The sequence below is a fragment of the Capsaspora owczarzaki genome (assembly GCF_000151315.2).
Source record: "Capsaspora owczarzaki ATCC 30864 unplaced genomic scaffold supercont2.15, whole genome shotgun sequence".
In the NCBI taxonomy this organism is placed as follows: domain Eukaryota; class Filasterea; order Ministeriida; family Capsasporidae; genus Capsaspora; species Capsaspora owczarzaki.
In genome coordinates this window covers 3357-31193 of record NW_011887306.1, presented here as the reverse complement: position 1 = coordinate 31193, position 27837 = coordinate 3357, and the positions used below count along the sequence as shown (strand labels likewise).

At 54.2% G+C, this 27837-nt stretch overlaps 9 protein-coding genes across 11 annotated transcripts; 3 read left to right on the top strand and 6 right to left on the bottom strand.

Annotated features, from left to right (window-relative positions):
• Positions 1-63: 63 nt before the first annotated feature.
• CAOG_09058 (hypothetical protein) lies at positions 64-420 on the top strand (the record flags this gene model as incomplete). The annotated part of the gene is made up of 1 exon (XM_011272489.1): positions 64-420. A coding segment is annotated over one exon (357 nt), but the record flags the coding sequence as incomplete, so codon positions are not given.
• A 603-nt stretch (positions 421-1023) lies between these two features.
• On the top strand, positions 1024-2976 carry CAOG_07214 (hypothetical protein). Its single transcript, XM_004343023.2, has 6 exons — positions 1024-1225; positions 2035-2072; positions 2168-2264; positions 2373-2481; positions 2574-2632; positions 2732-2976. The coding sequence occupies exons 1-6, from the start codon at positions 1088-1090 to the stop codon at positions 2834-2836; spliced, it is 546 nt and encodes a 181-aa protein (XP_004343073.1). The 5' UTR covers positions 1024-1087; the 3' UTR covers positions 2837-2976.
• CAOG_07213 lies at positions 2942-6240 on the bottom strand (the record flags this gene model as incomplete). 2 transcript variants are annotated; one of them, XM_004343022.2, is made up of 7 exons in its annotated part: positions 6073-6240; positions 5472-5653; positions 5296-5393; positions 5002-5215; positions 3650-4899; positions 3342-3533; positions 2942-3258 (listed from the first exon to the last, which is right to left on the bottom strand). In XM_004343022.2, exons 1-7 carry the CDS (start codon positions 6230-6232, stop codon positions 3051-3053), a joined length of 2304 nt encoding a protein of 767 aa, XP_004343072.1. In that variant the 5' UTR covers positions 6233-6240. The 2 variants fall into 2 exon arrangements, with proteins under 2 accessions (XP_004343072.1, XP_011270781.1); XM_011272479.1 differs by lacking the exon at positions 6073-6240 and having other exon boundaries at positions 3051-3258; positions 5472-5688.
• Positions 6241-6314: 74 nt separating this feature from the next.
• CAOG_07212 lies at positions 6315-10577 on the bottom strand. Of its 2 annotated transcripts, XM_004343021.2 has the most exons (4): positions 7662-10577; positions 7408-7553; positions 6870-7321; positions 6315-6779 (listed from the first exon to the last, which is right to left on the bottom strand). In XM_004343021.2, exons 1-4 carry the CDS (start codon positions 10442-10444, stop codon positions 6378-6380), a joined length of 3783 nt encoding a protein of 1260 aa, XP_004343071.2. In that variant the 5' UTR covers positions 10445-10577; the 3' UTR covers positions 6315-6377. The 2 variants fall into 2 exon arrangements, with proteins under 2 accessions (XP_004343071.2, XP_011270780.1); XM_011272478.1 differs by having other exon boundaries at positions 6870-7553.
• Positions 10578-10777: 200 nt separating this feature from the next.
• Positions 10778-15991, bottom strand: CAOG_07211 (protein tyrosine kinase HTK16). The gene is made up of 5 exons (XM_004343020.2): positions 15757-15991; positions 14580-14873; positions 14345-14494; positions 13635-14213; positions 10778-13531 (listed from the first exon to the last, which is right to left on the bottom strand). The coding sequence occupies exons 1-5, from the start codon at positions 15830-15832 to the stop codon at positions 10836-10838; spliced, it is 3795 nt and encodes a 1264-aa protein (XP_004343070.2). The 5' UTR covers positions 15833-15991; the 3' UTR covers positions 10778-10835.
• Positions 15992-16413: 422 nt separating this feature from the next.
• CAOG_09057 (hypothetical protein) lies at positions 16414-19884 on the bottom strand. Its single transcript, XM_011272488.1, has one exon. It carries the CDS (start codon positions 19803-19805, stop codon positions 16554-16556), a length of 3252 nt encoding a protein of 1083 aa, XP_011270790.1. The 5' UTR covers positions 19806-19884; the 3' UTR covers positions 16414-16553.
• CAOG_09056 (hypothetical protein) lies at positions 19851-22627 on the bottom strand. Its single transcript, XM_011272487.1, has 5 exons — positions 22259-22627; positions 21683-21873; positions 21155-21553; positions 20689-20915; positions 19851-20584 (listed from the first exon to the last, which is right to left on the bottom strand). The coding sequence occupies exons 1-4, from the start codon at positions 22457-22459 to the stop codon at positions 20711-20713; spliced, it is 996 nt and encodes a 331-aa protein (XP_011270789.1). The 5' UTR covers positions 22460-22627; the 3' UTR covers positions 19851-20584; positions 20689-20710.
• Positions 22628-22702: 75 nt separating this feature from the next.
• On the top strand, positions 22703-25791 carry CAOG_09055 (hypothetical protein; the record flags this gene model as incomplete). Its single annotated transcript, XM_011272486.1, has 9 exons — positions 22703-22834; positions 23147-23302; positions 23365-23409; positions 23491-23566; positions 23647-23717; positions 23781-24741; positions 24830-24889; positions 24960-25444; positions 25522-25791. 9 exons carry the CDS (start codon positions 22703-22705, stop codon positions 25789-25791), a joined length of 2256 nt encoding a protein of 751 aa, XP_011270788.1.
• Positions 25792-26780: 989 nt separating this feature from the next.
• Positions 26781-27779, bottom strand: CAOG_09054 (hypothetical protein; the record flags this gene model as incomplete). Its single annotated transcript, XM_011272485.1, has 1 exon — positions 26781-27779. A coding segment is annotated over one exon (999 nt), but the record flags the coding sequence as incomplete, so codon positions are not given.
• Between the last annotated feature and the right edge of the window lie 58 nt (positions 27780-27837).

The window sequence follows — 27837 nt, the reverse complement described above, 5'->3', positions numbered from 1 at the left end:
CATCCGCGAGTTCAACGAGGTCTGCGAATGTCTGTGGGCACTGGTTTTCCGCATCTCGTACAGCCAAACGAGCGTTATGACACGGTGCATGGCAACGGTTGGATGTCGAGTGTGATGGACCACGACACCGTTTCGCCGTCTTCCGGAACAGTCCCATCTTCGCAAAGTGGCGGGCCGAGCAGCGGTACCGACAGTGGGGCAAGCACTATTGACCGGTCTGACAACAAGGGCTCCGCGCCGAGCATCGATCATAGCAAATCTGCGAACTGCTCGTGCAGCAGCCTGCAAAATGCTGTTCGTCCGGTCGCCGAGGCCGGAACAGAGATGGAGCAGACCCAAACTTCGCTGCCTGGCGATGATACGAGCCACGAGTATACCAACCATGATGGCCAGGATGAGCACGGTTCGACCAGGTTGTGAGCCCGTCAGAAGAACGTTTTAGACTGTTAGACTTTCGATTTGTTAATTTTTTCCGGTTTCGTTTTTTTTTTTTTTCTGTTTTGTCTTGTGCATACTATGAGTTTTCATTATACACTAGTTTATTTTCCTTTTCTGTAGTATGTGCAGTATCTCAGGGCTGAGCGAGGGGGGGGTGGAGTGGTTGCGCGTGTCTGAGCGTTAGTGTTCATCGTCTTCCGTGCCCAACGGCAATGGTTACAATCCATGTCAAAGTGAACTGCCACTACGGCGATGCTGCCATTTTATCTCACCCCTTTGCCAACAACAATCCGCCGTTGAATGGCACCATGCATGCATGCATGCATTGCCGAGTGGGGCGGTCGGTTCACGTTTCCGATCTTGCATGGCGCCATGAGAATTCCCCAGCCGACCTGTTCCTCCTCCGCCTCCGCCCTCCTTGTGCTGATTCCCCACGTCCCTCCGTCCCTTCCTCTCGCTCTCACCTACAGGCCGTCTCATCGCTCAACCAATCCAGTTGTCTCTCATCCATCGTCCACTTGTTCCCCTTTCAATCCAAATGCAATTCAAATTCAACGCCAAATTTGAATCTGCTCAGTTCAGTCCCAGTTTTTTTTTGATACATTGTTCAAAAGCTTTTACCAACCAAATCCAATACTACAAAGCAACCATGCTCGGCGTTATTTCCAAGATTGTGACGACCTTCCACGGCAGCTCCAACCTCGAGACGGACGTTGAGAACTTTTACGACCTCAAGTGCACCGACATTCTCGGCAACCCGTTCGACTTTGCGTCCCTGCGCGGCAAGGTGAGGCCCAGCCAGAAGAGCACAAGAGCACAAAAGCACAAAGCAAAAACAAAAGTGGGAAGAGCTCAAAGTGCAAGTTACAACGTAGTGTGTGTGTGTGTGTGAGGGGAAAGCGGGAGGAACGGAAGCGGAAGTATTGAGAACAAAATGTGCGTTTTGAGGGGGGGGGGGTCCACGAGCGCGGCATTCGTGACGACGAGGCACCAAAACATGATGGAAACGCGATGGGAATGACGAGTAGAGGGGTGAGCATTGGATGGAGTGTGTGTGTGTGAGTGAGAGAGAGAGCGACGTAGAGTGAGAGACTGTGAGAACGAGTAAGAGCCGTTTTGCCTCATTCCACCACCAACCAACCAGCAGCAGCAACAGCAGCAGTTGTAGTGAATGGTGCGAGTGGGATGCTGCGATTGAGCGTATGTGTAAGTGCGATTGAGGCGCGACTCTGCATTGGTTGAATAGTTTGAATGGCACCATTTCATTGTCATTTCATGTCGTTTTTTCCTCCGTCTCTCTCTTTTTTCAGTCCAAAGCGAAGTCGTCGCACTCGCTCGCAATGGACAATCGATTAGAAAGGTCGTCAGTTTGTAGTCAGTTGCTTGTTTTGACAAAACAAACACAACAACAGCAATTGGTACTCGCATACTGAGCGACTGAGCAACTGAGCGCAAGGGTCGCGTGCTTCAACCCTCACTACGACCGACCGCGTCACCACCATCTCACTCACAGAGCCATAATTGCTTTCGGATGATCACGCTGATGGAGTGGGAAAACTCACCTGCTTGGTTGACACCTTCCGATTGAAATTGCAGGTCGTGCTGGTCGTGAACGTTGCGTCAAACTGCGGATTGTACGTTTGCCATTTGCTTTCAGTTCTATGGGAGCATATGATTGCGAAAACAAAAGTATCATCTCACAGCTTTGGATTCGACCTCATGTTGACAGGACCAAGAGCAACTACACGGAGCTCCAGCAAATCTACTCTGAGCTCAAGGACAAGGGCTTTGAGATTATTGCCTTCCCATGCGCTCAGTTCCTCAACGTGAGTGTCGACACAGCTCGTGTTCTCCACCACCGTCCACTTGCTTGAACACTCATTCTGATTTTCACTCTTTTTTTTTTTTTTTTTTTTTTTTTTTGCAATCAACAGCAAGAGCCCGAAACCGGAGCAAAGATCCTCGACTTCGGCAAGACCCGCTTTGGTGTGACTTTCCAGCTCATGGAAAAGACCAAGGTCAACGGCCAAGAGGCCCATCCAGGTGAGTGTGCAATCCTCCGAGTTCTGTCTGCTTGGTTCAGTTGGCTGCTCGTTGGCTGCTCGTTGCGAACTGACTGACAACGCCCTGCTTAGTCTACCGCTTCCTCCGTAGCAAGACCGACCCCAGCCCGATTGACTGGAATTTCTCAAAGGTAGGTTGTTTGGTATTGGTTTTTTGCTCGCTGCCATGGTTTTGTCTCAAAACCTTTCCAACTTGACGCTCACGAAACGTTTCACGCAACAAACTGCAGTTCTTGATCGACCGAACTGGCTCTACCATCCAGCGCTTTGGCGCCAGCGTTCGCCCGAAGGAGATTGAGCCCGAAATCATCAAGCTGCTTGACGCTTCTTCGTAATCGCACGCTTTGATGGATTGTTTGTTTCATACTGGCTGCTTTTGTTGTTGTTTGTCTGTTTGTTTGCTGCCTTTTGGGCTCGTTTTTTTTGATTGATGCTTCAAAGTAAATCCTTCAACAACTTCAAGACACATTGCCTGTATGCGACGCAATGCATTTGTTGGAAATTTGAGAAATTCATTGACAATATGCAGTACACTACTGCAAAAACAGATTATAGATGCGGCGTCGTGAAAAGCACACGCTCGAATGTCGCGCCGCACTCATAGTACGACACCGAGTTCAAGTCGAACGAATTGACGGCGCGCGCACCAATGTCGTCCGAGGGCAACTCGAATGGCGGCTGAAGCGTGCATTGCACAATGTCCACAGCGGCAAAATTCGTCGTGTACAAGGCCAACGTCCACGATGAAGGCTTTGCGCTGTTGAAAGCAAGCCCAAAAGCAAGCGACGGGTGAGTTATCAGCACTACACACACAAGCAGAACCTCAAAGCACAATCGTACCTGGTGATTGGACGCTTGAGGTGGGCCGTCTGGGCCGAAAACGTTGGCATCGCGAGGACAAACAACGGATGATCGCTCGAGCTGTGATTCGTGTAATAGTCCAGTGCTGCTCGCAATAGCTGCCTCAATGATGCATGAGGCAGGTCTGTGAATGTGCGAGCCACGACAAACAGCTCGACAACAGCCAGCAGGCTGAACCAAAAACACAAACAAACAATTTTTACATCGTCCAAATCAGAAGCAGATGAGAAAACCAACAAAACGCTACAGCACATTCAAGACAGCGCCATAGCAAGCACCCAACCTACCGTGCAACGCGTTCAACTTGCTCCGAGAGAGGAACAGTCGAATCTGAAAAGAAGCCCAGCTGGGACCATGACACGAGCTCTTCGGAAAGGAGATAGTGTGTAAAGTCACGCCGAAGCTTGCAAACTCCCATCTCGACCAAGGTATCCAACGCGCCAGTCGGCGTTTGCAGCTGACGCATGGCATCGGCAAGTTGACGACGCGCAGCTTTGGCGTCGCCGACCGTGGCGGCGGTAGAGGCGACAGCTGTTGGCGCAAGCTTCAGCGCCTCACGAATCAATGTCGCCAGACTTGAGGGATTAGTGCGATGAATCATGGGCTGGAGCTCACCGAGCAGGAGAACATTCAAGATCTGAGTGACTGCTTGAGCAAGGTCCTCGGTTGTGCTGGCGTGTCGCAGAAACTCCCAGAGACGCTCGGTAAAGTCGAAATCCAGTCGTGCTGGAAGCGAGAACAAGCTGAGCACACTGGCGCCTGGACCGCTAGCGGAGGCAGCGGCGGACGGGCCCAGCAGTGGAACTGCCACCCCACTGACTTGTGCCTGAAGCGCAGCAATCAAGCCATTCGAAGCATCCGTCAACCCGCTTTCGGGTGCATCGTCGTTGATAAAGTTGAGGAAGGCCGATGTCAGTGGAGCGATCGACTGTTGTCCCAACAGTACTGACTCTGCCGTCGTGTCCGCTGTTGCAGAGGAAGAGGAGGAGGAGGAGGAGGCAGACCGTGCTGCTTCGAGTTTTCGCAGGGCCTGGACTTCGGCAAAAGCGCGGTTTCCAGCACTGCGATCATCCGTGCCGGGGACGGCGCGAAGCCGAAGGGTTGCGTTGGCAGTGCGCGGAGGTGTGCACAAGACTTGGTCGTTCACGCCCTCCCACGACAGCTCAACAGCCAAGCAGCTGCCAATACCAGAGGGATCAAGATTGGGGGCTGCTGCTGAGTCCTCGGCGCCTGCCGATGTGCTGGAGTAGCTGGATGCCAGAACTGCATTTCCTCCGGCTGAAAAGTATTCTGACGTGGTCCCGACAATATCGTAAGTCGCAGACGCTCGTGTGTGCACGAGAACGGTTCCAGGGAGGTTGTGCCGCAACAAGAAGTGCTCCTCCAGCTGTTTGATGGACGCAGGCGCACGGGCGCCATTGGTCAAAGTGGGCTGTTTGCCTCCCGCGCTGACAGCCGCAAGAATGGGCTGTTTCGGGCATGAGACGGAAATTGTTGTGGTTTCGAACGTGTCGTTTACGTTTTCCGATGCGATGGGCTGAGAAAAGAAGAGAAGCAAGGCAAGGGCAGTTAGCACGAAGCTGCTGTGGGAGAACAACAATCAGGCTGCACAGAGAAAGAGGGAAAAAAAAGTCCATACCGCTGAAGCGACAGCACCAATGAAACGGTACAAGGAATGGTCGACCATGACAAAAAGTGGCGCCAGAGCAGCGTGTCCTTGAGCGCGCTGATACTGGGCGACAAAGTAGCGACCGTCGTCGTACGACAACGGAGCATGGCCGGCAAATGCAGCCAGTGTCATCTTCTGGATTGTCGCGTCTGGAACGGCAGCCTCAACGCCAAACAAGCCGAATCTACACGCAGTTGTGTGAGTTAGGAACCAGCTCAAAAATGGGAGATGACTGAATCATCGCAATGAATGTGTGCCACTTACACGCTGTCTGCGTTGGCGTCGCCGACAAAGACCTGCTGCAGCTCGTGGCTTCCAACGAGCCCAACCGCGGTGCTGTTCGGCGTGAGCTTGGTCTGCTGCTATTGCAAGTGAGTTGCGAGTGAGTTGCGCGTGTGTTGTGTTTCACAACGATGCTCGCTGCAGGAACGGCTGCTTACAGTCGCCGTGCTGACACTTGACGAGCCAGTGGTGTTTGGTGCCACTGCGCTATTGCCGCTCGCCTGCTGTCGGCGAACGAGCAGGACGAACGGTTTGGCGCGTGTGAACGCTCGAAGCGGGTGAAGCGCGGATTCGGCGACCCAGACAGCGACGACGCCCTGGCCGTCCACATCGACGGTGCCTGTGCAGTTTCAGCATGGATAAAGTCAGCAAGCAAGAGCAAGCAAGCAAACAATAGCAACGTTCGTTTCTGAGCACTTTTGATCCAAAGAAAACCCCAAAGCAAGCGCAAACCAACAGAGCGAAACAGTTTTTGGCGCCAAAAATTCAAAAAACACGAAACCAGTTTTGGCTTTTGATTTTTTTTGTATTGCTTTTTTATATTGTTATTTTGTGACGTTGTTCTTTGTTTTCTGAATCGTTGTCAAATGGATTTGTTTTCGCTGCATCTCAGTGACGCAGAAGGTGTTTATTCACTCGTCTGATGCTCACCCCCCCCCCCCAATGGAGTAGCAGTGTGAGGCAGCAGTGTTGGCTCTGCTTTCGTTATGTTTCACTCTCTCTCTCTCTCCGTTGTCTGTCTCTTCACTCTCTCTTCACCTTGTCCGGCGGCAGCAAGATCTCCAAGCAAGCGCGCAAAGGCAGCTGGCGATGCTGACGCGTCTGACGCTGCGGCGCTCTTGCTGGCCGACGAGGACGAAGGGACTGCAGCAGCAGCAGCGTTGGCTGCATTGGTCCCGCCAAAATGTGAAGCAAGCATGATGATGATGACGATGATGACTGAATCAATGCATATGCATGATCTTACTTTGAATACTATCAAAATTTAAATAATAATCAACACGAAAGGGAGAACGGTCAGGAACAGTGACATGCGCAACTCTGCACCAACCATCCAGCAAATGTCAGACTGGAAGATGAGGCAGTACGAGGCAGTACAACTTGTTGTCACGCGAGCCAACCAGCAGGCGCCGATCATGGACAACAGGGGATGAGAAACACATGCCACCGACGGCGGTCGAATGGACGAGTTGGCCAGAATCGGCGCGAAAAATGCAAACTGTTCCATCCGTGGCTGCAGCAGCGACAAACTGACAGGAATTGACCTCAAACAGTGCAGGAGACGAGTAGACCGGAGAGCCCAAAGAGGTCAAGGACAGCCCGCGCTGCCACAGAAAGCGTCCCGTTCGGGCATCCACGCAATTTAGCAGCCCATCGTGACTTCCGACAAAGATCGCTTGGGCGGAAGCCACAGAAGAGATTACAGCCGAACTGAAAATCGCAGCTGGCACAGTCACCGAGGAAACCTGCAGACAATCAGCATGTGCAACCATTGAGTTTAAAAAAAAAAAGCCTGCCGTCCGAAACGTCTCGCTTTCTGAGCGCCAAGCGCTTACCAAAAGTCCACAACTCGCCAACAAGGTCAAGATACGACCGTCAGTTGTGCAAACTACCACGAGAGCGCCATCGTCGCTAAAGCAGGGGGAGGAGAAAACGGCAGCCGCGCAATCATACTTCCACAGCACCTCATGCTCTGCAGGCGAGGATAGGCGCGCTGCTGGCAATCGAACCGCAACAACCCTGCCACCGAGATCGGCTGCCACGACAACTCGGCGTGCGGAGTCAATGGCAGGGGACGAAAACCACGAACTCCCGAAGCTTGTCTGCCAGATCAACGAGCCCGTGCTGCAATCGACGCATCGCAGGCTCTTGTCGTGGCTACCAAACCAAACAGTGTTGGAAACTGAGTCCACACAGGGCGAAGGTTTGATTGCGTCGCCAGCGCGATGCTGCCACAAGACAGCTCCATCGTTAATGTCCATGGCTGAAAGGGCGCCGCTGTAGTCGCCTAATGAAGTGCAAGCGAAAGAGAAAATCAGCCGTGGGTGCGATAGCTTGGCTGCATCTTGATAGCATCAGTGAGAATATACAAACCAACAACAAGCAAGGTGCCGTCAGGAGAAAGACATGCAGACGACTCGATTCGGTCGGGCAGCAAGGTTTTCCAGCACAAGTTGCCACTCTGCAGCTCGATCAGGGCAAAATGGTGATCATGGGAGCCAATTGCGACGAATGGCTTCCTGTATCAGAAAGGCCGATTCAACGCATCAAAAGCAGACACAAACATGAGCGACACAAGCCAAAAGTGCTCAGATTACGACAGACAAGCAAGAATTCCAAGAACGTACTGATTGGACAACAATACCAATGGCGACGCATCAATGCACTTCGAGAAATCAAACGTCCAGGCTGATGCGGGTCCATCGAGTGGAGCATGCCGACACGCTGGGTTGACTCTGCTCTTGGAGGCACGGGAGTACACACACCCACATGCCACACCAATACGGCGTGAGTTCGAGCTTTCAAGTCTGGGCACTCGAATAGAGGATGGCGGAGACTCATCAAGACTTCGCTTCTGGCCGCGTTGAAGGACATTTGTGGGCAGAGTCGGCATCAATTCGCGACACAGATCTTCAAATGTGCCATGAAACATGGATTCAAGGACGGCAGCTTTGTCGACGGTGGCGAATAAGTCAGACACGGCTGCCGCAAGACGCACCAAATCGAACGAGGACAGGCCAGCGTCGAGCCAGCGACAGGCCGTCGAATGGACAAAGGCATGATGCAGTTCATTGATCCGATGTGGGCATGCGGCCTCCAAAGCTTGACACAGAGCCTCTCTCGAGGTTGGGGCATTCTTTGGACAATCGGATTGCGTGTCTTTGTCAATCAGGCGTTTCAAAGCAATCATATCAACTTTGCCACTTGGAGTCAACGCGCACGGCGCACGAAGAACATGCAATCGATCGGGTGCCATTGCGGGCTGAGGTGCAACCAACGCAATATGTGACAAAAGCGCCCGAGCGTTGAAATCATCCGTCAAAGACGCCGCACTTTGTTGACGTTCCAAACCGGTGCTCAAAACCAAGGTTAAAAACGGGTCGTCGTACACCAAGGCGACAGTTTGAAAAGATTGCAGCACGTGCAGCGAGCGGAGCCATGATTCGATGGCGTCCAAGCTGACACGTTGGCCAAATCGTTTGATGGTACGGTCTCGACGACCACGGAACAGAATGCGCGGGAAGGTCGATGGAGCAGACTCGTCAAAGACAGCCTCCGCCTGGTCTCCAGAGTCACGCATGCCATGCTGAGAGAGTTCAGATTCAGCTTCTGAGAGCAGCCGACAGCCGCGAGCAGGACCGCCGAGCCAGAGCTGGCCGCACAGGGTGCTGGATCCGTCGCGCTCTGCCAACGTCGCGATGCGGGAGTGGTGCACGGCGGAGCCACAAATATGGCAAAGAACGAGCGAAGAGTCCTGCAAGTCTCTTAATTCAATACAAGACTGGGGCAGCGGGTTTCCAATGGGGAGGGAGTGCTCGAAGGCATCGAGCAAACCTTGGCTCAAAATCGAGACATCCAGTTGGAATGCAGTCGACCACACCGAGCATTCGGTTGTCCCGTATATGTTCCAGACACTAAGAGACGAGTACAAGCGTTCTTGGTTCGTGAAGAGAAAGCGCAGAAGCCACGCAGGAAATGGCTCTCCTCCCAGAATCAACGTGCGAAGTGACGAGTCGAGAATGGCCAACCTCTCTTGCTGGCTCAGCTGAGCCAGCAGCGAAGGGGTGCATTGCAGCCAATGGATGCCGCCTTCGGAGATCAATCGAGCAAGCTTTTGGGGATTGCGCCGGATGGAGTACGCAGGAATGACGAGCGTTGCGTCTCGGATGCAAGCCAAAGCAATTTCAATGATAAACGGATCGAACGTTGGAGGTGCCACTGCCAGCATCCGGTCGTCCGCACCTCCTGGAAGGGTTGCGGCCAGTTCAGACACATTCGTGGCAATGGCTGTTGATGGAACGAGAACGACTTTGGGAGTGCCCGTGGATCCCGACGTGGACATGAGATAAGCCAACGCAGGGTCGAATGCGCGCACAGTTCGGCATGAATGGTGGAGAATGCACACGCCATGCATGCTTGGCAGGGCAGCGCAGAGCCGAGCAACGTCCATATCAGCAAGTTGGACTGGAAGGTGGAGCGGAGTTCCGACTTGGAAGTTTGGCGGCTGAAGCGGCAGAAAAGTCAGGCTTGCTGCGCAATCTCGCAGATTGGACACACTTTCACTATGCAGAACGGCTGCACGAATGGTCGTGAGTGCTTCACGTGCGGTTGACGCGTCAAACACAAACCTAGCAGGCATGGCGGCAATCAATTGCTGCACGGCTGGCGATTTGAGCGGAAATTCAGCAGATTGGGTTGCTGGCAGCTCTATAGCAGGATTTATCGAAGATGCTTGTTCACCAGGAGCCATTGGAGTTGGAGTTGGAGTTGGATTTCGAGTTGGCGATTCAGTTGAAATCATTGCAGATGGCAGTTGGCTGGGAATTGGTAGACTTGAACTCACGGAGACTTCTCGAGCACTTTCCAAGGATGATGATAATGGTGATGAGAATGATGATGAGAATGATGATACTGATGATGATGATGATGCCACCTTTGGAGCTTGAGCGGGCGCGATCGAGACGGCGAGCGGCCAGAACGGACCAACGGACGGCGTCACTGCCACGGCGAAGAACGTGAGCACGGCACAGAGATGGACGGCTGCTGACGTCTGCTGGCCGACCGGTGGCAGGAGCAGCGCAGTGCAGCCCGATCGTGGCGGACTGCTGGTTGTTGCTGTCTGAGCAGTTGAGGCCTCAGCCGTCCACTCAACGCCCTCCCTGGTATCATCATCGTGATCATGATCATCATATTCAGCATCATGCAGAGCGCAGTCGTTGCTCTGACAAGGGTGGAGTCCAAGTCTGAGTTGCTGGCTGAGCTGTTTGACAAGTGCGCGCACGTGCGCCACACCCAGCTGCGCATATTCAAACGGATCTCCATCAACATTGTCTTCATTGCTGCCTGCATCGACGAGCACAACCGCACATCGATCTGTTGATTGCCCATCGAGCAGAGACGACCGTGACATGTCGCTTTGTGTGAGGTGACCCACTGCATCGCTCGTGCTGAGCAACTCGGACAACCATCCTCGCTCGAGGAGCAGCTGCTGGAGCGCCGACGCCGACGCTGGAGAGACAGCCAGGATGTTCTGGTCAGCAAAAAACGAATGAGGACTGACTTTTTTTTTTTTTGTTACTCAGAATGGATGCAAGCATCACGTCGCACGGACAGATCGATGGAGTGGAACAAATTATATCAGAAGCAAAATGTAGCATTTCGATTTTTTGTACAAGGCCTATGCTCACAAATACACACACACACACACACACACACACACACACACACACACACACACACACACACACACACACACACACACACACACACACACACACACACACACACACACACACAAAACTTTACAACACTGATTCTTCCACCATGGTTGCAAGAGTCTTGTCCAGCTCGGCAAAGGAAGGACGCTCGCGCGCCTCCCACTTCCAACAGCTCTCCACGACGGAAAACAGCTGACTCGGGCACGCCTCGGGCCGTGACATGCGGTGCCCCTGCTCCAAATGTTGAATCAAGCGAAGGGGAAGAATTCCAGCGAATGGCTGCTCCTGGCCATAGGTGAAAACCTCCCAGGCAGTGACACCAAACGACCAGACATCGCTCTTTGAGCCAAACCTGCGGAAGAGCAGAGATTCAGGCGCCATCCAGCGCACGGGCATTTTGGCGCCACGGGTTTGCAGCACATAGTAGTTGTCGTCCGTGTTGAAGTCGCGCGATAGACCAAAGTCGCTGATCTTGACCAACGTGGGCGTCGCAACAAGCACGTTGCGTGCAGCAAGATCGCGGTGAACGAGGCGCTGCGTCTCCAGGTAGGCCATGCCCTGCGCAATCTGGGCGCAGAACAAGAGCAAATTCTTGGGAGGAGCGACGCCGTTCACGTCCATGGTCGGCGAGTGCTTGGACAGGTAAGTCTTCAAATCGCCCAGCGGCATCAGCTCGGTCACAATGGCAAGCGCTCCTCCTTCGTCAGCCGGGCGTTGGCACACGCCAAGCACGGAAACCACGTGCAGGTGCTTCAGTCGGATCATTGTGCGCATTTCTCGCGCAAGGTCGTCTTGCATCTGCGCCATGGCGTCGGCGCGGACCATCTTGGCCGCGACACTGCGAGACTGCCCATCCTTGCACTGCCACTTGGCCAAACACACGACACCAAACTCGCCAGAGCCCAGTTGGTGCTGGATTTGCAAGCGCGCGGGTGGGATTGTCATGGCGCCAAAGCCTGCAAGGACCTCGCTTGTTGAAGCGTAAATGCCTTCGACGTCCAAGCAAGGACCAATGTCACCGTCAGCGACCTGTGCGCGACTGCCCGCAGTTTCGTTGTCTTCTCGCTGAGCCGCCGACGTCACGGGGCGCGGTGGAGGCGCCGTCTCGTAGACGGCGTCGCCCTTGGATGCGCCAGACTTTGCCAGGCCAGGAGCGTTGTACGCGGCATACACGTTCTGGTCCATCGCGCTATCACTGGCCGACACGTCACTTGTTCGCGCTGGTGCAGCGTATGCAGCGTAGACTGGCTGCTCAGCAGCAGACTGCGCGGGCTTCTGATAGACTGCATAAATGGGGTCGGCTTCACGAATCGATGAATAGTCTGCAGAAGCGTACAGCGGGTCTCCCGGCGCCGGAGCTGCGTTGCGCTGCGTCAGAATGTTGGGTGTGACGTACATGTCGCCTTCTCCCCCAGCAGCCGCTTCCATCGCTTTGAGTTGCTTTGAGCTGATCGATCGTCCTTGGTCGCGGCGCCGGCGTCGTGCCAGTACAAGCACAATCAACAACAACACGAGCAGCAGTCCGGCGCCGGCAGCGCCACCGGCGACAGCAGCCACCGACGTTGCACCCGACGACACGGGAGCTGACGGGTTGACGCACTTGTTGTGCGCCGCGTCCACTTCCCACCCAAACGTTGTGCAATTGGAAACACACTGGGACTTGTACAAGAAGGCACCCGTCGCACAGCTGGTGCAAGCCGTTCCGCTGGGGCCCGAGCACTCGAGACACGTCGCGTTGCATGCGGTGCAAACGCCCGCCTGAGGATAAAACCCAGTGTCACACGAGGCCACACACTGCGAAGATTGCATGACATAGCCCGGGCGGCACTGCGAGCAGATGCCATAAATCTCTGCGCACGCGGCGCAGTGAGCTGGACAATCGGCGCAATCATCACTGACTGTATGGTACTGCGCAGCAGCGCACGTCTGCCGACAACTGGAGAGGGAACCAGTCTTCAGCTCGTATCCAGGAGCACATTGGTCACATTGCGTGCTCGATGCGGAGCATGCAGAGCACGGGAAGGTGCACGGACTGCAGGTCACAGTGTCAGGGTTTGCGTAGTATCCAGTGGAGCACGCATCGACGCAAACTGCGTTTTGGAGCAACTTTGCCGGTGGGCAGGACGTGCACGTGGTTGCAGTGCCAGAGCAGGCGGCACACGTGCCAGAGCAAGGAGTGCACGACGTTGACCCGAAAGTGCCCGTCGGACACGAGGACCAGCACGCATTGTTGTAGAGGATGAGACCAGTCGCGCACGAGTTGCAGTGAGTAGCAGTGCCGGAGCAGGTCGCGCACGACGAGCATTGGGAGCAGACAGATCCTTGCACAAACGTGCCCGCGGGACAGTTGGCGACGCACGTGCCAGATGCAGGGTTGCCATAGGTGCCTGCGGGGCAGCTTGTGGCACACGTCGTGCCCGACAGGTAGTAGCCTGAAGAGCACACGGAGCACGTCGTGGCCGAGCCCGAGCACTTTGTGCAGCCAGTGGCGCATGCATCGCAAGTCCAGGTGCTTGTTTTGGCAAAGGTTCCTTGCGGGCACGCGGCAGGGCACGCGTTGTTGAACAAGAACGAGCCGGGATTGCACGAAGTGCACGTGGTTGAGCTCGACTGGCAAGTCGCGCAGGCACTGTTGCAGTTTTGGCACGCCGTGGAAGTTGGGTAGGTGTTGCTCGGGCAATCCGCAGGACTGATGCACAGGACGCCATTCAAGACGTAATTGGCCGAGCAACTCGTACACGTCGAGGGAGAACTGCAGGCCGAGCATTCACTTGGGCATGCTGAGATGGGTGAAAGTCGGGCAGCGATGAGCGATTTGGACACCAGTGCAAAACAACAACAACAACAACAACAAAAAAAAAACCCCAGACAAAAAGCCCTTACCTTGGCACAGCTTGTTGGAATCTGCGTATGTGCCAGTGGGACACGATGTCACACAAGTACCCTGATGCCGATACAGGCTCGAGGAACAGGACGTGCATGCGGTTGTAGAGGTGCAAATGTCACATCCTGTCGCACAACTGTCGCAGATCCTGTTGGCAGTATTTGGCCAAGTGCCGGCTGGGCAGCTGCTTGACGCAACGCAGGACGAGCCCGTCAGGAAGTAGTTTGCACTGCAGCTCGAGCACGCAGAAGCTGACGTGCAGGTAGCGCACCCCGACACACAGCTGTCGCAGTTCTTGTTGGCCGTGTTTGGCCAAGTGCCGGCCGGGCAATTGCTTGCAGAAACACACGACGAGCCCGACAGGAAGTAGTTGGTGCTGCAGGTAGTGCAGGAGGTAGCCGACGTACAAACGCTGCAGCCAGACCCGCAACTGTCGCATTTCTTGTTGGCAGTGTTTGCCCAAGTGCCAGTTGGGCAATTGCTCGCAGCAACACAAGACGAGCCCGTCAAAAAGAAGTTGGTACTGCAGGCAGAGCAAGCGGAGGCAGAAGAGCACGCCGTGCAAGTAGAAGAGCAGGCTGCAAGCGTGGTTTCAAATCCGAAAAAACCAAACAAAACAAACAGGAAGCAGGTAGCCGGCAAAAAGTGAGAGACCCCGTCTCTGTAAACCAAACCAAAAAACCAAGAGACAGGAAAAGCAGCCCAATACCAGTGCAAGTGCGCGTGGCAGCGTTTGGCCAGTAGCCGGTTGGGCAGTTGCTTGCAGTGACACACGACGAGCCCGTCAGGTAGTAGTTTGTGTTGCAGGCAGAGCAGTAGCTAGCAGAAGAGCTACACGCCGTGCAAGCAGCAGAGCAGTCTACAAGCATGTTATTGGGTTCAAATAGGGTGAGCCTTCCGCCCCTTGTACAGTCTCATTCGTTGAACGCGCAAAATTCACATACCAGAGCAGACACCGGCGTTTCTATACGTTCCAGTCGGGCAGTTTAAAACGCATGCCGAACCGCTCAGGTAGTAATTTGTCGCGCATGTTGTGCAGGCTGACGCGGAGGTGCACCTGGCGCATGGCGAGACGCATTCGCAACATGTCCTGGCGCCACAGTTGTAGGTTCCAGTTGGACAACTCGAAAAGCAGTAGGATCCCGAGGTTGAGTATGGGTACCAGTACTGCGAGGCCGTGCAGCAGTTGGTGTCTGTGCAATCCGTGCCTGGGCCGCAGTCCGGGTAATCGACGCAGACTAGAAAACAAGACCAGAGCACAGCATTTTGTTTTTGTTGGTTGTGGGGTCAGAGATTATTCCAGCATATTGCGGTTCCTTTGGGTCAGAGAATGAGTGAAAGTGATCTGGCATATCGCGTTCGTTGTGATGGATTCTTGATTTTTTGAATTGCGAGTATTCTATGTTTTTATTATTATTATTCTTATTTTTTTTTTTTTGGATTGGGGGAATTTTGCTCATGCTCCACCACTACCATTTTAGGACGCGTTAAAGTCCAAGAGTTTCGCCGAAGCGCGCTTTTCTTCTGTTGCGTCCCCCATTGCCTCTTCCCCTCGCCCCGCCCCGCCCTTCGCTTCTCCTCATCGCAGCCCCCTCATTGCTGCTTTTTGTCCAGTTATTTACGTCGTTCATTTGTGTGCTTGTGTTTAATGTTGCTGGCTGTTCTTCCCATTTGGTGACTGCGTGTCTGTCGGTGAGCTCGACCACCATGTTTGGGGCTTTTTTTTTTGTGCTTGTTGCGGTTGAAATCCCAAAAAGCAGTCGAACGCAGCGCAGCGCAGCGCAGGGCACAGCATAGCATAGCATAGCATAGCAGCAATGATAGAATGACAGCCTGCTGCAAGAGCGTCGTCGCTTCTCCTTCATTGAAGGGTTTGGACGTTGGTTGAAGCACGAACATTCGCCATTGAATTGCCCCATAAAAAAAAACAACCAAAAACCAACAAGATGACTCGCTCGCTGCTCTTTGTCACTCACTCACTCTGCCTGCGCCCAGTCTCGTCACTCTCAAGGGAAGAGGGAAGAGGGAAGAGGGAAGAGGGAAGAGGGGAATGTGAGGTGCGAGGGAAGGCGGTCAAGAGCGTGTGAATGGAGAGAGAGAGAGACGGCAGAGCAAACGCACTGGCAGACGCAGAGGCAATGCAAGCCAGCAAACAGGCAGTGATCGCCAGGCGCGCGTGTGCAGGACGACGCTTCATGACGACGGGCGCGCTTTGATTCGGAAAAAAACAACAAGCAACGAGAGTGAGACGAAGATGAGAAGAAGAAGAAGAAGAAAAAGAAGAAGAAGTTGGAAGGGAGCGTATGAAGAAGACGAAGAAGAATGAATGGAGAAAAAGGAAAGAAAAAAAAAAAAAGGACTACCGTTGAATGAGTGAATGTTGCTTTTTGCTTTTGGGAATCTCGAGTCCTTCGTCTTCACGCTGTGAGTCGATGGTAGTCGATGGCAAAATCAACCTTGTCTACTCTTGGCGCTGGGAGAGGGTCGGAGGGGGACGCATTTGCGCGAGAGAGAAGGGACGGAGTTCCGTAAGGTCAATGCAATATCGGCGATTGAGCTGCCGCTGCCTTGCTCAATGCTTGCTCAATGCCGAGAACGCAAACCGCACAACTTTGCCACCTCCCTCCCCCTTCTTTCGCCGAATGCCCGTTTATGGTGATGGTGATGATGATGGAGAGGCGGGGCAATAAAAAACGCAGGCACCCGAATAAAGCCATCGAGACAAATTTGGGCCTCACGTTTTTGCGCATTTTTGTCGTGTTTTTGTGTTTTGCTTTTGCGCTTTTGAGGACAACTTTCTAATCCACGTTGCCGAAAAAAAAACAAAACAGCATTCAAAACGCACAATCAATTCAACTATTAGCATCCAACAAGAAACACTCAATCGATGAAAACGCATTCACACAAACTCTACTCGTCTAGAACATGCGCGCCAAAATCTCGGAGGCCACAGGCCGCAAGTTGTACGTGCTGGCCATGCTGCGACCGTAGGCACCAACGCACTCAATCAAAATCACGTCGTCCTCGCTGGTGGAGGCAGGCAAGACGCGGTCGCGGCCAAGAACATCGCCGCTCTCGCAGATGGGGCCGACCACCACGCACGACATTGTGTCGCGATCGCCGTCCATGCCAAAGCGAGAAATGTTGTGAATGCCGTGGTAGGCAGAGTAGAGCGCGGGACGGATCAAGTTGTGCATTCCTGCGTTCAATCCGACAAACGTGACGCCAGACTTGCTCTTGACCTGCGACACGCGCGCGAGCAGAACGCCCGACGGAGCGACGACAAAGCGACCAGGCTCCATCCACAGCTTGAACTGGGGATGCTTTTCCGAGAAGGCCGTCAGTAGCGAGTTGAGCTGCGCAAAGTTGAATGCGTCCGATTGAGGGCACTGCGGATTGACGCCGACGCCGCCTCCCAGATTGAGGATGGTGGCTCGCGGGAAGTGGCGCATGGCGTGCGACGCCAGCAGCTCGGCATGCAGCACCCACTGGTGGGGATCGAGAATGCCGCTGCCAGCATGCGCGTGGAGACCGACGACGTTGATGCGGTGCTCGGCGCACAGTGCGGCGCACTCTGCCAGATCGGCCGAGGAAATGCCAAACTTGGATGCCGCGCCTCCAGTCTTGACGTGGTCGTGGTGACCGGCACCCACGCCCGGATCAATGCGCAGCATGATGGACTGGCCAGCAAAGGTCGACGTCCACTGACGGAGCGGGTACATGCTGTCCACGTTGACGAGCACGTTCGAAAAGGCCAGAGCACCCTCGTACTCGCTGCGTTGGACAAAGTTGGGCGTAAAGAAGATGGGGGCCGCCGTGCCATTGGCGGCGGCAGCGGGGCCGAGCGAGCTCAAAACCTCGCGTGCCAGCTCGACTTCGCCGAGCGAAACGCACTCGAGGCCCAGGCCCAGCGACGCCACAAGGTCAAGCACCTGGCGGTTGCTGTTGGCCTTCATGGCGTAGAACAGGCGCGAGAGAGCAGTGAGCTGCGACAGCTCTGACGCCGATCGTCGGATGGCAGATTCTGCATAAACGTAAAGAGGCTCGCTGGGGGGAGTGACTGAAATGAGCTCTGGAATGCAATTCATCCACCATTGCGGCTGGGCAGGATGGGCCAGCTTGCCCGAGTCTTTGGAGGCAGCATCCTTGGAGGCGAGCGTTGCGAGTGTTGTCTCGGCGCTGTGCGAGTCGGCGGCATCCTCGGGACATAGGGCCTTGGCCAAATCGCCGTTGACAGCCCGCAATTCAGAGTAGGAAGGACCAAACATGAACCCAGCCGCGCTGGCATTCACTTCAGCCAGAATCAGGTGCTCAAACAAGGCAGTCTCGATGGTCTCGCAATCCAGCTCGTCGACGACAAAGGACAGGTTGACGTCGTTGGCCGACTTGGAAATGACGTGGACTTTGCGGCCTTGGAGCGCAGCCAGACCCAGCCGTTGCAGACTGTTGCCTACGTTGTGGCCCACCAGAGTGAACATGGCGCAAGGCGAGATGGAGGTGACGGTGCAGTGGCGGCTGAGCTCGCGCATGACGTTGGCCACGCGCGTCGATTCAACGTCCGCCACCGGCTCCAGCGAAACAGTCACGTTGGTTTCCGAGGTGGAAATCAAGTCAATGCTGATGCCGCATCGTTCAAAGCAAGCAAAGATGCGCGAGAGAAAGCCAGCGGCGCGCCACATGTCGATGGTCTCCATCGAAATCAGAGTAATGTTGTGCTGGACGGAAACAGTCTTGACAATCGACGCGCTCCTTGACGCGTGCTGGCTCATGACCAAATCCAAGGAGCTGGTGCTGCCTCGCGATGTTGGCGATGATGACGACGGAATGGCCGCTTCGACGTGATTTGGGTCGAGAAGTCGGGGATGGGCGTGCGACGACGCCTGGCCGACAATCGTACCGGGCAACGCGGCAAGCGGTTTGGCCGACTCGAGCACGGACGCAATGTTGAAAATGTAAAGGGGCACGTTGTGGACCATGAGCAGATCAATGCAGGCCGGGCTGCACACGTACTGTTGCGCCGTGCAGATTTCCTTCGCCTCGGAATACTCGACAAAGCGCAGCAACCGCGCAGCGGGCAAGAGCGCAGGCTGGGAAACGGTAAACAAGCCGTCGTGGTCGCCCCACAGCTCGACGCGTTTGTTGTTGCACAGACACGCCGCCAGGTAGCATGCCAGATCGTCGCCAGAGAGGACGTGCAGGTCTGTGGCGGCTGTCAAGGCGCTTGATTGGTAGGCAGATGTCGCGTGGATGAGCGGGAAGATGTGGATGCCGCTGGCAGTTCCTGCTGCAGATGTGTGTGTGGCTGTGACTGTGGACAACAGAATGGCATCGGTAACGGCGCGCGAAACGGCGATCGTCGGGTGGCCGGCTGGGGTCTTGGGCAGCGAGCCGACAAGTTCGCCTGGCGCGTAGCATCGAGCCGACTGCGCGCCCTGGGGCTGTGACTGCTTGAGATGCGCAGCGACTGCCTTGCTGGCTGCGATGGCTGCCTGGCGCACAATCCCGTCAAACACGGCGGCCTGGGTTGAGATTGGGAGGTCGCCCAGCAGCCTCGCGCCTTGAGCGATGCGTGCAATGGCGTCCAGCTCGTCCTGGATGCTGCTGCTGCTGCTGCTGCTGCTGCTGCTGCTGCTGCTGCTGCTGCTGGATGGGGTTGAGCTTGGGGTTGCGCTGGTCGGCATCAGAGCGCAGAGTGCAGCTTGGAGAGCGGCAAGGTGAGCGTCCAAGTCACCGCCAGACCCCTGCTTGGGGACGGAAGCCGTAGCAGCAGCGGTACTGGTACTCGTGCTGGCATTAGCATTCACAGTTGGCAGGGCTGGCCTGGGGCTGAGTGTGGTGGCGGACTGGACGACCGCGTGGACGTTGGCGAGCAGACTGGCGTCCAATTGCACGACGACGAGGGCGGCGGCGGCGACTGACTCGCCAGAAGCAAGCGAGCCAGCGTTGTGAGTGGCGGCCGGGACTGCGCGTCCGGCGGGCGAGGTGAGCGCGGTCAGCGAGGTGAGCGAGTGGACGCGCGTGGCAAAGGCGCCCCACTGAGCCTGCGACCAGCCGCGGTCTGGCTTGGCAAGGAGCACGACGGACGACCACTGATGAGCATTGGCAGCAGCAGCAGCAGAAGATGTTGAGGCAGAAGCAGCAGCAGAAGTCACGGTCACGGCAGCACTCATCGTCGCATTCAAAACTCAATGCAAAAAGCCTATGAAAAAAAAGGATTGCGGAGCATTTTTGTGATTCAGTCGCGCAAACAAACAACAACTTTCGCAAAAGGACGATGAAACTGGGGGATGCCGGGGGGGGGGGGGAAATATGGGTATTGAAAAACGACAACCTGCGAGCAAGAGAAGGAGCGGGTTGAGAAGGGAAAAATAGAAGCCACACAGTACAAGACGGAAAACCGAACGTCATGCATGCATTGACAAAATGGCAACAGGAGATGAGCTGCAGCCACAAAACAACAACAACAACAACAACAACCAAAATAATATTCACAGCAAGCGGAAGGACCGTTGCAAAAAAGAAAAAAAAAAAGGTGCGCGGCTGAAGTGCTGCGTTTCATCCCGGAAGGCGTGCGCCCTTAGTACGTGGGCGAGCTGAGACCAAAATCGCGGTTGGTCAGAACAAGCGGAGCCACAAGTGTCCAGAGATAGATGAGCGCGGCGGTCCAGGTAGACGCCATCTTGACCCACACAGCCGTCCAGGAGTGGCCAATGTCGATCGTAATCTCGCTGCCATTGTTGACGGACGCCCAATTGGTAATGACCTCCATCAGATACAGGGATGCGAGGCAAAAGATGAGGTTGAACATGGAGTAATTGTACTCGCACCCCTTCTGCTCGTTGTCGATTGTCTCGTGGTGGCCGCCAGATTCGCCATCGTCATCAGCGTCGCTGTCGTCGTGGCCACGACCATTGTTGGTAATGAGAGCATCCGAGTCGAGCAGAGCCACCTACACGCAATAGAAAAAGAACGGTTAATAAGACAAAGGTACAGACAGCCCCCCCCCCCCGCGATTGCTTTTCTTGCAGCAAGACGAAGCAAGAAACAACCTACCTCATTTTCGTCAGTATCGGAGCTAGCGCTCACTTGCGTGGCAGAGCGAACCGACGAGTAGATGACTGTGATGAAGGTGAAGATTGCGCCCAGCACAATGGATGTGCTGCTCGACACGCCGCTCGAAGCGCCCGAGGCGCAGGCCGAGTCGGGCTCGTTGGAGACTGCCCGACCAAGTGAGGTACGTCATGTAGATCGAGACGACAGAAGCCTGCAGTAATCCAGATCTGCGTGGCGGCCAGCGACAGAGCAAGAGAAAAAGCAAAGCAAAAAAACCCCCCAACAACAACAACAAACACCAACAACAAACAAAACAAAACAAACAAACAAACAAACAAAACAAAACAAACGAAATAAAACATGAGTACCGTGCTGCAAACAACAACCACGCAAAAGGGAAATACCGCTTTAGGTTCAAAGCAACAGGCTGATGCCACACAGGAATCAAACTCAACATCGGACGCACCGTGGATTGGCCTGCTGAACAGCGGGAAGAACCGAGATCACGGACAAGACAATACAGAGGGCAAGGTTGAAGCCGACAAAGAACTTGTTCAAACGGCAGTCGCTTCCAGCAGCAAAATAGACGAACAGGAGCACGGTCAACACAATGGTCAGAGCGTAGAGCAAAGCGGTCGAGCCGAGGAGGCCGACTTGGTAGATTTTGCTTTCCGTTTCCTCCCACTTGGCCACCCACTTGTCGCACCACTCGTGGGCAAAGTCGACGAGCAAGACGAGTTGCACGAGAATGAACAAGAACGCGCCGACGAGTCCGAGGTAGCCCCAGTCAAAGAAGACGCTGTTCGGCATAAAGAACGATCCAACGAGCAATCCGACAATGAAGAGCGTCTTCGGCAGCCACCATCTGAGGAAAGTGAGGGAGGAAGGTGAGAAACAAGTGCAGCATTAGTAAAATTGGTCGCACAGCATAAGAATTTTCTGAGCTTTTTTTTTTTTTTTGCTAGTTTTTTTGCTAGTTTTTTTGCTGTTTTACCCATTTTGAATGCCTGCGCGGGGGTCTTTGGAGGAGCGGACGCGGAAGGTGAGGACGGCGAGCAGCGCAAAGAAGAGGGCGAGGACGAAGAAGACGCGGTAGACGCCCATGACGCCGGCCATAGAGTGGAGCGAGCAGCCGCCGTCCGTGAGGCAGTGCGCGCGGACAAAGCTATCGACCAGCGCGGGGACCTGCAGACAAAAAGGTGCAGAACGGTGTACAAGAAATGTTGCATGCGTGTGAGCGAGGCGTGAGATTGAGGCCAAGGGACCAAGGGAGGGAGGGAGATGAGAGGGGAGAGAGAGAGAGAGAGAGAGAGAGAGAGAGAGAGAGAGAGAGAGAGAGAGAGAGATGAGAATGGAAGGTGATGACCAAGCGTTGTGGCTCGTCACCGTGCCCTTCCACTTCCGCCAGTCGACCAGCGGCCCCTTCCCCACCTGGACGGAAAGAGAGGACCACTCATCATCAGAGAGAGGGAAAGTGTGTGTATGAGAGAGAGAGAGGGAGGGAGAGAGAGAGAGAGAAGCGCACCGCCCCTCACGGCGAGCCACCCCACACACCGAGATGAAAACTCACCTTGGCGAGCTCGTTGCTGGCCCAGTCGGATAGCATGACCCACGACACGATGGAGCCGATGAGGAGGATGAAGGCGTAGACGAGGCGGGTGACGGTCGACGCATTCGACTTGGCCGGGCAGCAGCGCACTCGGCAACACAGCGAGCAAGCAGCGCGACCAACGCAGCAAGCGAGGTTGCTAGCACTGCAAATACCAATCATTTCCTTAACCTATATGCCCATTAGAATTGTTGTTGTTGTTGTTGTTGTGGTTGCTGTTGATGAATGGAAAAGAGCGTGACGGTGAAATAGAAGAAGAAGAAGAAGAAAGAAGCAGAAGAAGAAGCAGAAGAAGAAGAAGAAGAAAAAAAAAAACAAGGAAAGAAACGCGACTGAAACTAAAACTCTCATCGCTTGCCCGTTTCGTTGCAGCTTTAGTCTTTTGTTTTTTTGTTTCTTCCGAGAATGCTGAGTTGCCTGCGACCTTTAGCGGGTGTCTTGGCGGCTCGACACCTGATGAAGCCCAATACTGCCGCCACTCGCTCGTTCTCGGCATTCGCCCGACGCGGCGCCATTGCCACCGGCCTCACCGTCCTTGTACGTGTGTTTGTCTACACAAAAGCACTCTTGAGGGCGAGACTTTTTGCGTTGAGCTTTGCGGAGAACACTTTTGGCGCGAGCAGGTTTGTGTCTCGGCGGCCCTTTTCCGTTCATGCTTTGCTAGGTGCCAACCTTTCGCCCTTTCACAATCCCCACGTTCGCTCACCCTCTGCTTCAATGCGAGAAATGACTGTCCATCTGCGAGTCACCGCCGCAGCTGTGTCATCCTTCGACAGCGGGTGACCACGACCAATGTTGAATTTCTTGCCTTGAACTTTGAATTCTAACGATGCAAAATGGCTTTAGCAGACTGGGCATGTTACTGCCAACGCATCCCACGGCGCTTCCCAGCAGCGGAGTCCAGTGCCAACTACTCAGCGTTCCCTGTCGGGTTTGATGCAAGGGCAAGCGAAGGCCGGAGCGAAAATGCCGACAAAAAACGCCTCCACTCTCAAAACCAGCTCTGTGAGTGGGAAATGTGCAGTTTCTGTTGTGACGGGTGAAGCTGACGATGTGCGCTCAAGCAGGGTGCTGGTCTAGCAACCAACAGCAGCCAGGCTGCGCCAGTGCAAGTCAGTGCTCAAAGACGCTTGGTTTCTGAGATGGATTGGTGGTTTGCTCCTCAGACTGACAATTGCATGCATTGTACACAGGTCCCTGCTCACCTCACAACTGAGGAACTACAGCAGTACCGTGATTTACAACACCCACTTCTTCAAGCGCCATTCCGTAAGCGCCGTTTGACGAGATTGGTGCGAGCTGTTTCGACTCAATGTGTGCGCGCTCATGAACGCATGCTGGAACAACAGGAGAGCTGAAAAGCACGCCAGCCATGATCCGCGATTCGCTCCGCGGCCTGATCACATTGGAGCGAAAGCAAGTACGTTTCTAGTCGAGCTCAATGACCGAATTGTGAAGTTTGTCTCATGGTGTTGCTCTGCAGGACAGCTACACACGACTGGAGAGAACCTCCTCCTCCATCGAGGCGCTGCTGCTGAAACGGATGAAAAAGACGATCGCAAACGACACCGATCCACTTGAACATCGGTCGTTTCTTGCTGCCACAATCCCTGGTACAGGGAACTCGTGTCTGTGTGACGCGTTTGTGCATCAAATTGCCCCGGCAGCTCATCGTAACAGAGAAAACGATCCGTTGTGCTTATCCGTCTCTTTCGACGGTCCTTCCGGTTTCGACTCTGCAAACGACTGGACAGTTCTCAAGCAAGCCAATCCGGAGCACGCTCTGTCGACTCGCCTGCTGGCTGCCTACTTTGAAATTCCCCCGAGGTTTTTTCAGGACAACTTTGAACAAACTGGCAGCTTCCAGGTCGCTGCTACGCTCCAGTTCATCCAAGAGTTTGAGTACTCGGCTCGTAACGACAGTCAGCAGCCCACGAGTCATGATCAACTGCCGTGGCTTGCCATCGCTGTTGACGGAATTCAACAGTTGCTTGGCTGTTCGAGCTGGCACAACGCTCAACGTCAACGTCGGCTGCTGGACAAGACTCTCGCGTCACTCAAGGCTGCCGTTAAGCGCCCCGCAGCGCGACTCTTTGTGCTTTACGCTGGCACTTTGTCCGACGACCTCACCACTGGCCTGTTTGAGTCGCTCCACTCTCAAACCTCTGCTTCAAGCAAATACAACGTGGATGAGGAGGAGGTGCCTGAACCCAAGCGCGTGGATGCAAACCTCGAGAGCCAGTTGCATCCTTCCGGTGGCATACCATGCCACATTGAGAAGGTTCTTGGTGTGATGGCAAGCGGCGCGGCGGCTAAACTCTGTCTGAATGCCCGCAAGTTTATCGAGCTCGTGCACTTCTGTGCGTTCGACGCGTTCTCGATCAACCCTTCAAGTCTGGACGCCCGAACTCGCTCTTGGATTAACACAGGATGTGCTTTCGTCGGTCAGTTGGCTGGTTGTCACACTTCAAGATGCTGGACTTGACTGATTGTTGTGTTGACTCCTTCCGCCTTATTGATGACAAACAACAGCGTGCGAGAAAGACAGCAGAGGGTCGTTGCAGTTCAATTTGCCCAGCGAGTCGAAACTTGGTGAGGATTTCTGGAATTGCTTTTGTGACCTGAGAAACGACAAGTTGACGTGCTCGTTGAGTGTTTGCAGATCTACGTTCGGGTGACGCCCCACTAAGACGTGACACGCTCGCACAAACTGTGCGCTCGGCCTACGGCCATGTCGCCGACCTTCAGCGCAAGATGGAGCATCATTTCACGCAGCGTTATCTTCCTGCAGTTGAGTGGGAGCATACTGTGGGCATCCTTTTCAACTTGCGATTGACTGTACTTGTCGCCAAAGCACTGCTGGATCATGCTGACGCTTCGAAGCAGCTTGACGCTTCAAAACAGCTTGACGCATCAGACCAGACTGGTGCACCACAGCTGCCGGCTCACATTGATGTACCACTGAGTCGGGTGCTACCTGGCGTTAAGTTTGGTGCGGGATGCGAGGATCTCCAACTGCGATTGACACTGAGCGATTGGAGAAAAGACGTGAAGTGCATGATAAAGCTCGACAATGCTGAATGTACACTCGCGACTCACTTTGAACCGGCTATTGACTGTTACATGCATGCTCAAGTCGTCGAGAAAGTAAGTTGCCAAACCCTACCGCCCTTTTGTGGTTTGGATCTTTACTCACGGTTGTTGTTGGCAAAATGTGATTGCAGACGAGCGGCAAAGTGCGTCCGGCAGTCATTGGACTGCAAGTAAAGCATCACAAGTCTCGTCTCACCACCCAAGACGAGATTGAGCGGCTGGAAACGAATGCTCGGAAGGAACTCGCCCGAAAGTATGTCATGGAAGAAGACACTGTGATTCTTGTCGGAGTCATGTTGACGTCTCGAGTGACGATTGCAAATCCGCCACCGCTTTCGTGGGTGATGCACCGCGGCGACCTGGAGCAATTCGCTCAAGGCTTCCAGATGACAGTTCCTTGAAAACGTTCCTTGCGCTGCAAGATTGCATGTCATTATCGCTCACCACACTTCTGCCGCCCTCGTAAAACGTGAAAAAGCGTGACTAGAGAGATGCTTGTTCAACAGTCAAACAACATGAATGTGGAATGCTGTTGACATTGTCAATTTGTACTGTGTGCACAAAAAACCCAAAAATTCAACTCGAGTCACGCAAAGAATCAACCAAATCAAGCCAGCTCCACTTTAGTATTCAGAACAGCCACCATTCTCGTCAATGACGTCTTGGATGCAGCGTGGCATCGAGGAAATTGGATCAAAGCAGACCTCATTCAGGACGGTAAACTTTCTCGTGCGATTGTACAGTTTGAGGACCAAGACCACTCCTGGCGGTCAAACTTTGTTACTTGAGGAAAATGATGAGCGGAATTTCGCCACTGCTGAATATTGCATCGAGTTTTGAATTGGCTCTTTGCTCTGACTGTTAAACACATCTCCTTCAGACATAAATGAAGCTTCAATCATGCTTTCTCATACTGGCTTTGCTTGCTTTGAGATGTGATTGGTAGCTGGTCCGCCGGGACACAAAACGCCAACTCACGTCCACTTTTCGACTGACCATGAACGCCGAGCACGGACCTAGAACGAGCCAATACGTCTCGTTGAGGTTGTCCGGATTCAAAATCATATTTATCATTGCTCAGATACCAGAAAACAAGCGGTACAACGGGGTTTCGATCCGAAAAACCGAGGTGAATTTTCGAAGCACATTCTCTTTTCACAGCCTTTTTCACACACACACACACACACCGCGGGATCCTTTTGGGCAAGAATCAAACAACAGTACAGTACATCTCAAACGGAAACAACCAAGGCAGGAAGCAGCTGGGACTGTAAAATTCGCCGAAAGAGCACGTTGTACGTGCGCGGCAAGTAATTTCCACACAGCTCTTCGACGAAGCGAATTTACCCGCTACAGATTGAAACACGAATACAACACATCCCGCGAGTCATCAAGAATCCAACAAAGTGAGGATGCTACCAAAGAACGGACGTTCATCAGCAGCCTCATCAAGACAGTCAAATGCAAGAGAGCCCATTTCAGTCATGTCCTGGCGTTCAGCTTCGGTTGGCCTGAGTGTTGAGTCCAGCATGCCAGCGATGGCTTGGTTTTTCACCGCTTTGCGCGCCTTTGACTTCAGCTTGGTGCTGGGTTTTTCTGCAGTCAGCAGTTCCAGCAGAATCATGCCAAACGCGTAGACAGCCGTCTTGTTGGTCATGCGGCCTTCCTCAAAGAACTCCGGACACATGTAAGGAGCTGCGCCTTGCGCGAGCTGGGTGCAAATGTAGCTCTTCGCATCGAGGTGTTGGGCGCGGAAGAGACCAAAATCAGACACTTTCGCTTTGAAATGCGCGTCCAGCAGCACGTTGTCGGTATTCAGGTCGAAGTGAAACAGTAGCTTGTCAGAGAAGGCTCCCTGGATGTAGTGCATGCCACGGGCAACATCAGCCGCAATGCGATGACGCTGGGACCAGGTCAGTGCAGGAGTGTTGTTTTTGCGATTCAAGCGATCGCGAACAGAGCCATTGGGCATGAACTCATAGACCAGGCATCGCTCGGCACCGTCTTCCGCATACGACAGAATAGCAACAACATTCGGGTGACGGAATTTCGCCAACGAGTGCAGTTCCGACTTGAATTCGGCAGAGCCTTGCTTGGATTCGGCAGACAACTTCTTGATGGCAACGCGAGGGCCAGGCAAACTGGCGCCGTACACACGACCAAACGCTCCTTCGCCGAGCAGAGCATCAGCGGCAAAATTGTTTGTGGCTGTGACAAGCGTTGCGAGAGAAACTCGCGGGATGGGTCCGTCAGAGCTCGCTGCCGAGCCAACACCTGGTTGGTTGCGCTCCAGCACGTCAATCCGATCAAGTGCTGACTTCAGTTCAAGATCCTTGGCAGCGAGATCGGAGCGCAGTTGTTGCAGCCCCTGATCTTTGGCAGCGAGCTCCTGATCTTTGGCAGCCAGCTCGAAGCGGACCTTTGGTTCTCGGCCTCAAGGGTGGTAG